The sequence below is a fragment of the Lytechinus pictus genome, chromosome 5 (assembly GCF_037042905.1).
Source record: "Lytechinus pictus isolate F3 Inbred chromosome 5, Lp3.0, whole genome shotgun sequence".
Classification (NCBI taxonomy): domain Eukaryota; kingdom Metazoa; phylum Echinodermata; class Echinoidea; order Temnopleuroida; family Toxopneustidae; genus Lytechinus; species Lytechinus pictus.
The window spans coordinates 28,621,398-28,634,918 of record NC_087249.1 but is presented as its reverse complement, the minus strand read 5'-3'; the positions used below and the strand labels follow the sequence as shown (position 1 = coordinate 28,634,918).

General features: G+C 34.3%; 1 protein-coding gene across 1 annotated transcript in view; it reads left to right on the top strand.

Moving 5' to 3' along the window:
* The window catches only part of LOC129262162 (protein unc-13 homolog B-like), a 176,083-nt gene that overhangs the window by 22,902 nt on the left and 139,660 nt on the right, over window positions 1-13,521 (top strand). The window contains exon 3 of the mRNA XM_064099460.1: window positions 12,410-12,527. Coding sequence (XP_063955530.1) covers window positions 12,410-12,527 — 118 coding nt within the window. The remainder of the gene's footprint in view (window positions 1-12,409; window positions 12,528-13,521) is intronic.

Sequence of the window (13,521 nt, the reverse complement as noted above, 5' to 3'; positions counted from 1 at the left end):
AAATGCCACTTGAAGATAATATTTCAAAAACTTGATTCTAGCATCGCTTTATGACTTCTAGTTTATGATTCGATTGGATTTGAAATGGATCTAAGTTTGGTCTTTGGTAGATATGTGATCATTCCAGGAAACAGTGATCCAGTATTATGTTTAATTATGGTAATGACCAATGAATCATGCTACGAGTTATCCAGTTATGAAACGGGAGTATGTCGGTTTTCCTTTCTTATGCATTATAAACCTCGGCTTAGTTGTCTTTCTTGGAGAGTCAAAAAATGCTTGGATTACATACAACTGTACATACATGTATGATGCGGATCCATCCAAGTTGATGAATTTGTGCATTTTCCTTGAAAAAGAACAATGAAGCTTTTTCACCAAGAAATGATTCTTATATAGTAACAGTGTCTGCTCTAACTTGTTCCCGCAATATCTTATAGTGCCTTTTCCTTTCGGTTACAAAGCGCTGCACACGCTTTTCCGTGTTTGGGCCACAGACTATAAAACATTAATTGAACCCCTGAGAATGATACAATTCATTGCATGGACACATCACATATCTTTATGTGATATTAAAAAAAACTTGCTCACCATTCTCCCACATGCTTATTTTGAATCTTTTGACAATGCTAATATTAGGACACATTTTCTCTCATGTAAATCAGCTCTATATAAAGATTTTCTGTTGCTACCCTAATAATAATGCAAGAAAATCTTCAGCACAAGAAAGAATAACAATTCTTGATTTTGATAAGCTGATCAGTGTGTTCTTAGGTACATTGTCTGTGCTGCATCTTTCAGTAGGAATGCCGCAATAAAGCCACTATGTGTCTTTTCATAGCAGCTCTCCTGCATTTCCCTTTGTTTTATGTACAGGGTTCCTAGCCATCAGTGAAATCAGGGAAAATTATTTTACTTTTTTTCCAGTCAGGGAAAAAAATCAGGGAATTTAATAAAAGAATACCCCAAATTGGGAAAAATGCCTCAAATGAGGGAAAAATCAGGGAATTTTGATCAGCCCCAAAGTCGAAACAACATCCATTGAATGACTGGTTATGGTGGTACTAATTAGTTGAACAATCTTGTCTTTATACTGAAAATACATTTAATTCACCGTAACAACTTAGAAAACATGCGAAACTGGGAATAGGTTTCAGTAATTATCAGGGAATTTTTAAACTTCATCAGGGAAAAATCAGGGAATTTTGTTTTCTTGAAAAGCTGGGAACCCTGATGTGTGATGTAATGTCGGAGTAGGTAATAAAATACTGCTTGCCGGATTCCAGCGCAATAGACGTGGCTCAGACTTTGACAAGTTACTTTAGGATAATTTGTGTGAAAGTTTACGTAAAGACATGATATCTATACAAAACTTCTCATGAAAGGTTGAATACAGAAGATGACATGTGCAGCCTGATGATCTTATTGTAATACCTTGCTTTTGAAATTTCCAAGTCCATCGCTTTATATTTGAAACCTTTTTAGGTTATAGGCCTAATGGCCTGTTCACATATTACTGACTAATGATAACTCCTACTTGCATCTATTCATTTTCTTTAGACAGACTTCAATTTCATGTTGATCTTGTCCAGAGTAAATGAATATTTGAAATGAAGGCTCAATGGCCTATGAGTTTAAATCATCAGTGGACACCCACAAAAAAATATACACAACAAAAAAAGTAAGTCCCCCCTTAAACAAACATCCATAATTTCAGAACCACTGGGAGTTTTTAATATATTTTTACATGAGCGTGTAGGGAATTTTATAAGCTAGCCTCTTAGTGAATGTTACGGACGTATTCTATGTCATGCTTCAGTGAGCACCGGTAGAATGCAAGATTGTCACTTTTTAAAAGTCACAAGCAAAATATCATGACTTTGATTCCAGTTTATTGGAACGAATTCCACATTCTCATCATGAAAAATAGTCAGAAGGATTGTAAAAGGTACTTTCTAAAAGACGATACAACTTTTTTTGCTAAATTTCACGGTTGAATAAACACAGTCAAAATTTTTACACAATTCTATCGATGGAAATGATCGAATATGATGACAATTATTTTTGGGAAGAGTATCTTCAACAATATTCATCATTTCACGGCTCAATGAACATTTAATGAAAACAAAAAATACGATTTTCAAATATCATTGGCAAGTAATGTTTCAAGTTGGTATCTGAAATGATCTTTTTTCAACCTTTTTCGTTATGTTCATGACCAATTAACATGCTTCAATGATTCAAAGGCATTTAATTAAACATTCACGCTTGAATGAACATGTGGAATGTGATTAGCTCTTTTTGACGTTATTGGAAAAAATGCAATTGCTAACTATGGATATCTGTCACAAACATTCTTGCATAGTTAATTTGATTGGATTTTTATGAAAATCTCGATATCTAATGCTTCAGTGAGCACACAATATTCGAAAATTATGCAAATGAGAAGAAAGTTCAAGGCCTTGGCCCCAATCTGTGCCGTATCAATTATTTGGTTATTTGAGTGTGCGAGCCCTTTGGATAGTGTCACTCGGAAGCCATGTGCGAAGTTTCATGAGAAAACTATTGGCAGAAGTAACAAAAATCGACTATGAAACAAACCCTTACTTCACTTTTGTTGAAATTCTGACTTCCTCTCTCATATACATTGTGTACACTATGGGTTCATATGTTTAGGAATAATCAACCCTTATTCGATGTGGTGGAACTTTTTTTCAAAGCTGTCTTTAGCAATATCATTTGGCAGTAATGTTTATCAAACAATGGGCAAAATTCTATGCAAAAAATGAAATTGATTTGTTTGTGTATGGATGAGTGAGCACGCCTCAAAGGGGGAAAAGGGGCATTTTCAATGTCAGACTCATTTTGAGGGGTTATAAAGTGAATAATGAGGGCAAATTCGGTTTCAAATGTAACTTAATTGGTGTTGTTTTTATCATCCATCATTTTTATCACCACACATTTTCCGAACTGTTTACACTGTCATGGTTGAGCGAGCACACTCGAAAGCTTAGGAATTAATACTCTTTTTACTTCATAAATGTATTCTTTTCCTAATAGTTTCTCAGTATCAGTTGAATTTATGGACAAATCAGTGGTGGATCCAGAATTTGAAAGTGGGGAGGTGCCGAGAAATTGGGGGAGGGGAGCCACTAACATTTTCCAATTTTAACATGTTTTAACAAGTTACAGAGGATACTACCATAAACCCCCTATGAGATGATATGTCACAAAAAAATGTGCTCACTCAAGCATGAACATACATTTTCAAAATTTCGTATGGAGTGGCTCAATGATGGATAGTAAAACAACGTTAACATCATAAAATTCACCAAAAAACAACCTTTGCCCAACTTTGTAATCACACAATCTGAAAAACGACTCTTGTGACTTTCAAAAATTGTCATTTTTAATTCAATCTTTCATTACTCATGCATGACCAAACAAATCAAGCTCATTTTCCCCCAGGAGGTGCTTAGTGAGTGTAAAAAACCACCTACGAAATATTATATCTCAAAATTATTCCGTTCAAAAGTAACAGCATTTTGATTTAGGGGGGACTTTGTCACTTACTTTTTTGTTGTGTATATATCACCTTGTGATTAATACGACTTCAGAAGCTCACACCTGATGCCATCTTTCTTAATCTTCAAAAGACGGTGCAGCTTTTTATGATGATGAACATGACTTGTTATGAGGAGGAGTGGAGGTTTCTTTCAAAAGGGTTTCTCACAAGGTTCTGGAAACTTTCTAGTGAAACTGCATTGACTACTGAACTTTGAGTTTTGTTGTACATAAGTTTATTATTGATATGTTTTTTTTTTTTTTGGGGGGGGGTGAAACAATGCACACATATTACATGTAGGCTTTACAATCTTTGATAGAAAAAAAAGGTTTCCAATTTGACAGCTGTCTGCTCCCTATGTGCATGATATTTGAAGGCGGGATGATTATTTTGAAACATGCTGAATATGTATGCTAAACTCATATCAAAGAAGCGGTCCATTGAAGTGATATTTATGACTAAACTTTTATTGAGAGAGCCTATAACATTGATGGCTCTCAGCATTCATGGTTTGTCTACGCAAAGCTTTGAATGAAATACCACATGAAAGACTCTGTAAATGATGGTATATTTTCCTTCCCTCGAGTGGGTGTTTCATCCATAACACATTTGAAATCAAAGGTTGGTACTGTATTCTAGATTTGCATTAACTTCTAGCCTACTGCGACTGGGTGATCATCGTACAAAGCCTATGGGAATCACAGACCTTAGTACTCAACAGGTTAATACTACAATACATGTAGGAAAAGCTGCTGGTGAAAAGCACTTTGAAAGTGTACTGTGGGTCCTGAAAGTTGAGCATGACGGCATTCAAATTTTAATAATTGGTGTCTGAACGTAGAGTTCTTGCAAGATTGGTTTCTTGTGATCATGGATATATGTCGCGTCATGTCCACATGCTGCACCTGTATTCAACGGGGGAATGAACACATTTACTATGTTAGAGATAAAAAGGGGTGACAACTGATGTAAACGGAGAATTGATTAGCAAGGTAACCACATAGATAAATGAATGAAATTGTAGTGGAAATAGTTGGAATGTCTGTAGCAGTAGAGTGTTCAGATCTACAAGAAAACATAGGATGACATTCAAAAAGGTTTTATGGACAAAACTTGCATTCGTCCTTTTTTAAAGATTTGATTTTCATGAAGGCTGCTCACATTTTTTCCTTCAAATGAAAGAGAGAGATTTTGAAGGCAGGGAATTATAACTTAATTTGCAGATGATTGAAAGATGTCATGTTTTGAAAACATAAGAAAGCAGAATATTTCATTTTTTGTCTCGCCTGCATAGCAGAGCGAGACTATAGGCGCCGCTTTTCCGACGGCGGCGGCGGCGTCAACATCAAATCTTAACCTAAGGTTAAGTTTTTGAAATGACATTATAACTTAGAAAGTATATGGACCTAGTTCATGAAACTTGGACATAAGGTTAATCAAGTATTACTGAACATCCTGCCTGAGTTTCAGGTCACATGACCAAGGTCAAAGGTCATTTAGGGTCAATGAACTTAGACCATGTTGGGAAAATTATTTTCAAAATCTTAACCGAAGGTTAAGTTTTTGAAATGACATCATAACTTAGAAAGTATATGGACCTAGTTCATGAAACTTGGGCATAAGGTTAATCAAGTATTAGTGAACATCCTGCTTGAGTTTCAGGTCACGTGACCAAGGTCAAAGGTCATTTAGGGTCAATGAACTTTGGTCAAGTTGGGGGTATTTGTTGAATTACTATCACAACTTTGAAAATATATGGATCTAGTCCATGAAACTTGGACATAAGGTTAATCAAGTATTAGTGAATATCCTGCTTGAGTTTCAGGTCACATGACCAAGGTCAAAGGTCATTTAGGGTCAATGAACTTTGGCCAAGTTGGGGGTATTTGTTGAATTACCATCATAACTTTGAAAATTTCTGGATCTAGTTTATGAAACTTGGAAATTAGGTTAATCAAGTACCACTGAATATCCTGTGCGAGTTTCAGGTCACGTGACCATGGTCAATGGTCATTTAAGGTCAATGAACTTTGGCCGTGTTGGGGGTATTTGTTAAATTACCATCCTAACTCTGAAAGTTTATGGATCTAGTTCATAAAACTTGGACATAAGAGTAATCAAGTATCACTGAACATCCTGTACGAGTTTCAGGTCACATGACCATGGTCAAAGTTCATTAAAGGTCAATGAACTTTGGCCGTGTTGGGGGTATTTGTTAAATTACCATCCTAACTCTGAAAGTTTATGGATCTAGTTCATAAAACTTGGGATATAAGAGTAATCAAGCATCACTGAACATCCCCTGTGAGTTTCAGGTCACAAAACCAAGTCAAAGGTCAGTTAAGGTCAATAAACTTAGGCCATGTTGGGGTAATTGTTGAAGTGCCATCATAACTTTGAAAGTTTATGGATAGAGTGAATGAAATGTGGACATGGGTGTAGTTGACAGTCTTAAGTCTCCGTTCAAATGTCATTTATAGTCAATGAACGTGGTATTATGTCATTATATGAATGATGTTTTTGTGAATTATTATTTTATAGTAGTTTTCAAAGTTAGCACTGCTGCTATATTAAATTGCGTAATGCAGGCGAGACTGCCAGAGGCGTTCCACTTGTTTCATTATTTCATTTGTTTAAAAGAATATTTCAAATTAAGAACTTAAATATGAAGATGTGCTATTCATCGCAATAGGTTTTTGTTATGATGATTATTTTTCATATTTTTCTGAAAGAAAAGAAAATATGTTCTCGTTACATCTGTGGTAGATGTAGAAGTGGGGAATTGAGAAAAAAATGCTGATGACTAAATGAAATACTCTACTTTTTTGTATGTTTTCAAAACATGAAATATTTCTCTTTGATTTGAAGGGGAAAATGCCTTCATGATAATTTACAAAGGCATTTTCCCCTTCAAATCAAAGAGAAATATTTTGAAGGCAGGGAATTTTAATTAATTTGCAGATGATTGAAAGTTTTCATGTTTTGAAAACATACAAAAAAGTAGAGTATTTCATTTTTTTTCTCATTATTTTACTTTTTAAAAAGAATATTTCAAATTACGAACTAAAATATAAAGATGTTTTACTCAATGCAATTGGTTTTCGCTATGATATTGATGATAATTTTTCATATGTTCTGAAAGAAAAGAAAACATGTTTTGTTATATCTGTGGTAGATGTAGAAGTGGGGAATTGAGAAAAAATGCTGATGACTGATCACAATTCTAGTGTTATATATATGTCATCTGTATTACCTTTGTAAATTATGAAAATTGCTGGTCATTTAAAGTCTGTATTACTTAACCATTAATGCTCAATTTTTACAGCACCCATCATCTACATGTAAGAGTTAAACATATCATAGAAAAGACCTTTTAAAATGTTTTTTTGTTGTTGGTTAATCACAGTCTTATATTCTATATGTAAAAGGCAAGAACGTTAAGTGATGATTCTACACTGTCATTCTGAGTAAAACTATTATTATCAAGTACCTACGTACATGTATGTTTTATCTGTAAGTTGAAGAAGCAACACTAATTAATTTTTGTATAGATATGCTGTTAAATAATCACAGACTTGTTTTGAAAGTAAGGAATACAAATTTTTTTTTGTTTATAATTATTTATTGAATTAAATGGTTAAATTACCTCTTAATTTTTTTTCATAAATATCAAATATATGGTTAGCATTAAAAAAGCAAAATAATGCTGAAGCTAACCATAACTTACAATGTTTATGGACCTCTCTATATGGAACTGGGACATGAGGGTAATAAAGTATCACTGACCATCTTCATGAGTTTCAGGTCATGTGACATATTCAAAGGTCATTTAGGGGCAGTGAACTTTGACCATGGTGGGGGTATCAATATTGAAATCTTAACCAAGGTTAAGTTTTTGAAATGTCATCACAGCTTTGAACGCTTACCCATCTAGTTCACGAAACTTGGATTGGATACAAGGGTAATCAAATTTATAGAACCTTTTGAGAAACCCTTTTGAAAGAAACCTCCATTCTTCCTCATAACAAAAGAAAAATTTAGGAAAGAAATAAATATGTATTCAATTATTAATGCATAATGTTATTTTGAAATAACCGACATAAACTACGATCTGTATTAGATGTGAATAGATCAAAAATTTCAGAACTTGGATGGAGCTGTGAAATTTTCAAAATCATTCATTGTTCATAAACGTTGTTTGCATTATAATGACCTTGAATCAATTATAACGGTGGTAAACAAGATCATTCAATCAATTACAGAATGATTTAATTCATCAACATGTTCTATCTGCTTGTGAATGAACTACCATTGTTAAATGCACATCCACTGTTATTGCTTTACATTTTACATACTAGATTACTGTTGGGCCTTGTAATACAAAGCTTAGCAATTGATCAGGAGCTGATTTCTGTGATCGATTCCATTAATTATTGTCTACGATCAATCATAAAAATCAGCTGAGCTTTATGTAAGGGGGTTTGTTGTAACAATTAATACTTGTCATTCCCAATTCTTGTTCAGTGTCATTTCATGCTTTACATATTTCTTTCTTTTTTTATTATCCATGTTCATTATCATACGTTACATTCTTGTAGGGAAAAGGGGTATCCTGACTCCAGTGTTTTTACTTTTCTTCATGTCTGTGTCCCTTGACATGTTCTCATTTTCTCATTTCCTGTTGCTATCTGAACCTGGTGTCTGTTGCATAATGAGCCACTGATCATTATTATGGTATTTGTCATGGTATTTACATGTTAATGGGGGTCCAAAGGCCCGTAACACAAATATTAGCAATCATCGTAGATCAGTTTCTTTATGATTGATTGCATATGATTGATTGCATTGACTACAGTGTACAATTAATCGTGAAAATCAAGCGTTCAATTAATGGCTAACCTTTGTGTTACGTGGCCCAGAAAACCAATCACAGTTTCCATGATAGTTATACCATTTTGGCAAAGAACTTTTCATAGTCATAGGCCTTTGTGAAACAGGGACCTCATATCACTTTCTTTCTATCCCTGATATTATTTCTTGACCCTGAAACGAACGATTCCTTCATCGTATCTACTTGAGCAAGCACCAAATGATCAAAACACGCTCTGTGATCGTAACAAAAATCAATATTAATTTTCTATTGTTATGAAGCAATTTACTCTCCTACCCACCCAGACAGTTTCTTTATTCATCAACCTTTTTTTTGCTTTGGATTCCACATCGTGCGCAACCCCCCTTTCAGATGTCTTATTCGTTATCTGGATCTTCCAAGGTCTTGTTTCTGTAAACACGTTGTTTGGTTCTTTCCCACGTTCACTTGTCTACATTGTAGATGCACTTTCATTGTTGCCAAGTCTCCAATTTCCCCTTGATTTATATCTTGTGTTTATAAAAAAATACTCCTCCAAACCAGACTGTTTTTGTGATTAGATGTCTTCTAATATTGATGTTGTTTACTTTATGTGTACATAGTTCATGCATAATGATGGTGATGGTATTTTTTGTAGAAGAAGAAAGGGTGAGAGGGAGGGGGTGGTCTTAAAAGAAAATCATATCGTGTCTAGGATGTCTAAATATTGGGCAGTTCAAATTTTGAAAATAATGTTTTGAATATATTACTTTCAAATTGAAGAGTGAAAATGATAAGATTTTCACAAGAATAGTAAATAACCTTGTAATTCTTGCAGAGATTGAAAATCTAAGAGGAAATACTGTATAATTATAATTGTATATATTCCTAAAAAAGACGGTCGATGATTAAAAACAAGGACTGTGGAAAGGAAAATGATTGATATAAGGGCTAATACAAGATCAGCTTTGGAAGGTTATTGCAGAATAGTAATAAAAGGAGAGAAGCTTACAGTGTACATTTAAGTATACAGTGGGAGGGATAACAATTTGTCTATTAAATAGTAAGTACGTTGCAAAAAGGTTGTATAACCTTGGTTTTAACACATCATCTGCACTTAGGAAAAAAATGACCTTGCCATCGAGGAAAGAGATTAAGAAATTGTGAACACATGATTAAGTTATGCATTTTTATTCATGTATGAGACTCACCTGTTAAAAATAGAGAGTGGTTGAAAAGAAAAAAAAATAGCCATTTCAAGTTCAGAGATAAATGTAGATCTTAAAGATAATACCTGTTGTAGATATAAGATTTAATGATAAGAAATTTTCAAATTGATTTGGAAATCTTTGATTACAAAGCAGCTGTAATCAGTGTATACTGTAAGATTTTGGAAAGCTTAATATGAGCTGCATGTATGGGACTGTACAATGATTTTATTTTTCATTATGTATATATTCTGCCCTGATTCATACACCAGTAAGTTTATGTTACCGCTATATAAAAAAAGGTTGTTATATTGGCTCACATCCAGAACTGTGGTTTAAGCAGGGTTTTGTTAGTCCATATTGTCTGGAAAAATGTGCCTAGCAAAAAAAAAATGTTAATTTTATTCAATCTTTATATGTATTTTAACAGGTTTTTTCTCTTGCATTGGTGGCCAAAGAAATCCAGTGGATGCAGGTGGTTTTGAATAATTTTAAGTGCTAAATATGCTGATAAATTCAACATCTCTGAAGTGGATCTATTCACATTTCACTCCATAGATTAAAAACCACAGATTTACAGTATACCAATGTTATGAATAGGGGCAATTTAGACTGATTTATTAAACTAAAGAAATATAATGATCACCTGTTTGTTGCAATTTTGCAACTAACAACACTAAATAGCGATTCAAACTGGAATCTTTTTGTATTTGTTTAATCAGCTCCATTTCAATTGGTAGAAACAAGTGTTCTATATTTGTCCTTGTAATTGTTACATTTTTCCTTATACGTCAATTGTAACTGAATCGTGTATGGGAATGCATTTGATAGTAATGAATTGCAGATCGAAACATGATATTTATTTAAAATGGAAATGTTTCAGAGCAAAAACCAGGTTCACTTTAAATCGATTCCACTTCAATTGCTAATTGGATGTTTTGCATTTGGACCTAAATCCATGCACGGTATAGTGTGGGAAACTTGATATGCTCTAAGAGTGAAATGGATTGGTTATAAGCACATTGCAAAGCTTATCGAAAAGGTACAAAATATAACACGGCTGAAGCTGTCACTGACTATGATGAGAAGGAGAAAAGAAAATGATAGTTATATGAAACCTAGAAATTAGATGTCTATATACCTCTGTGATCTGTTAGAATGGTGATGTGAGGAAGGTGTCTCATTTATTAGTGGATGAGTTACTTTGCATTGTGAAATAGAAATCACAAGGAGAAACCATGTATTATTGATATAACTGACCCTCAAACCTTGGTTCATTTTTTTGAGAAACCCCCTGTATACAGAAGCAAAATTTAAGAGGTATTCTTGCATCCTCTCGAATTGGCCGGAATTCGCCTGAAAGAGCTTGAATTTTTATTCTCTGTATAAACATGAAGATTCTTTCACATTTCTGAAAGACATGCGACTGCGTGGAGGCAGTGTTAAAGTATGCTTGTCTAAATTAAAACATTTTCAGCTTGTAGCCTGGTGGGTGTTTCATAAAGCTGTTCGTAAAATGACTCTCTTACATGCTAAATCCGCCCCCCCCCCCCGATCTTCAACGTAAACTGAAGAAAACACCCACTGGTTATTTTTACCATACGAGAACTCAACTGTGCACTTTTGGGACATGTATTGAAACTGAAAGCAAAGTTTATATTTCATAATATTAGAGCTATAAGCAGGAAATAAGTTTGATGTCGATCAACATTATCCTCTGTCTTGTGGGAAGACTCCCGTCACTGTGTACCAAACTGCCCATTTTTGACAGCAGAATTATTTTTTCAACTTGAGTGTACTCAATGCATATGTCCAAACCCAAACCTAAAGCAGACTTCTACAATGGCATCATATAAAATCATGACTGAGACCTCTGTTTCCTACGTGTGTTCATTTTAAGAGATTGTGGTACTGTTGACTCACAAACACATCTGTTTTAGCACTTCATAATTGCATTTTCATTTTTAAAGATGATTATTTCATTTCAAACGAGTAATTGCTTGAACGTAACACTTCTTGTAAGTCAATATCTTTGCAAAAAGCAATGTAAAGGTTGCATTATTGTTTGAATGCAACCGTAGTCTATAATTCTTCTACTAGGAGCAGGTATTCTTTGATTCTGCTCTCCCAATATTGAATATTTGTGCACGGATAGCTGGTCATACTTTAACATTGAAAAATGAAAAATCAATCAAACAGCTGCATAGATCGAATGAGACTAGGGCGACCTTTCTGGAGACAGCTAAGGGGTCATTTGAATTTGCTCTGTTATTGCTCTATGATTTTTTATTGAATGAAAACTATGGTTTCTTCATCTGATGCATCTATCTATGAGATATTCGTATATGATCTCTGACCTTTTCCTCCATGTTAATCAATATTATTTTGGTGAAGCTTTTCTAGGCAAAGGATCACTTCAACTGTGAATGAATTGTAACGGATATTGTTTTTCCTCTGGAGGCCCTTAGTGATGAAATCATTTATTCATTGTATACAAATTGAAAACCAATCATTGCAGATCTTACCACCACTTACGATGGATAGGTTTATACCCATTTTATGAATCTCTCTAGCTACATTTCTAGTAAATGCTTGTGTTATAATTTCAAAATTGACCGTTTTCATGGTCTGAACTTTGATGCCATACAAGGTCCAAAAATTGCAAACCCCCTCAAAATTAAAAAAAAAGTGTTTTCCTTACTACTGCCATTTCATAAAATCAGAGATGATATATTTTTTTGTAGTAAAGGAAAGCTAATGAAATAATTGTTTGTTTCTTATTTTCAGCGAGACTAATCAACTGAATGTTGGATTGGTCGTTGAGCTATGGACCAAAGGATTAATCTGGGATACCCTGTTGGGTACTGCTCTGGTACCCCTCCGAGGGATTAAACAATCCAGTGAGGTAAGCCTAATCTTCAATGTCATCATCATAATAACTATCATTATGATCATATTCCTACTGCAACCACTACCACTACTACTACCACCACCATCATCTTCACCATTCATGATCATGATTTTCATCATCACTGTTATTACTATATCCTTCCTTCGGCAAGAAATTTATCCACATTGTGCTGCACTCGACCCAGGTGAGGTGAATGGGTACCCGGTAGGATTTATTCCTTGAATGCTTTAGCGCCTATATGGCCGCTCAGCTACAGCTGGGGTAAGAATAATACACCAAGTATATTTCAGCGCCTTGAGCACATAATCAATGTGGATTTGGCGCTTTATAAATATTCTATATTATTGTTATTATTACTATATCTGCTCCTGCTGCCACTAGAACTACCACTACCATCACCATCATGATGATGACCACCAGCAGCTGCATTAACATCATCATCATTGTTCTTCTCCTCCTCCTCCTCCCCCTCATCATCATCATCCTTATTTTCATCCAAATTGTAACTGTTTTTCTAATCCACATTACATGTGTCTCCACCATCACCATCGTCATATCCAGTAAAGTAGTTGGAAATTGGACAGTAACTATTACCTTATGAAATCCAGTCACCAAAATATGTGACTATGGGGCACATTTGTCATTCTGGGGTTTTAATTCATTTTCATCAATAAAAATGGAACTGACTAATGAGGGATCTGCTGCTTATATTCATAAGGGTAATACTAAAATCAGTGACCTAGTAATAAATGATATGGGTACCAAAAGTAGGAGAGAATAGATCGTTTGAAATGAATTGCCCTTTGAATAAAGAAGAACTATTCATAATCGTTTTACATGGCAGAAATGTGTCTATGCCTAGACACGTCACTGAAAATTACCAGAACTTCAATTTCTTTTCTGATCGTTCTTAATGGATGATGACATGCACTTGTAAATTTGCCAAACTTGATTTTCAAAAAAAGGGATTTTCCCTTGACTTTGCTTC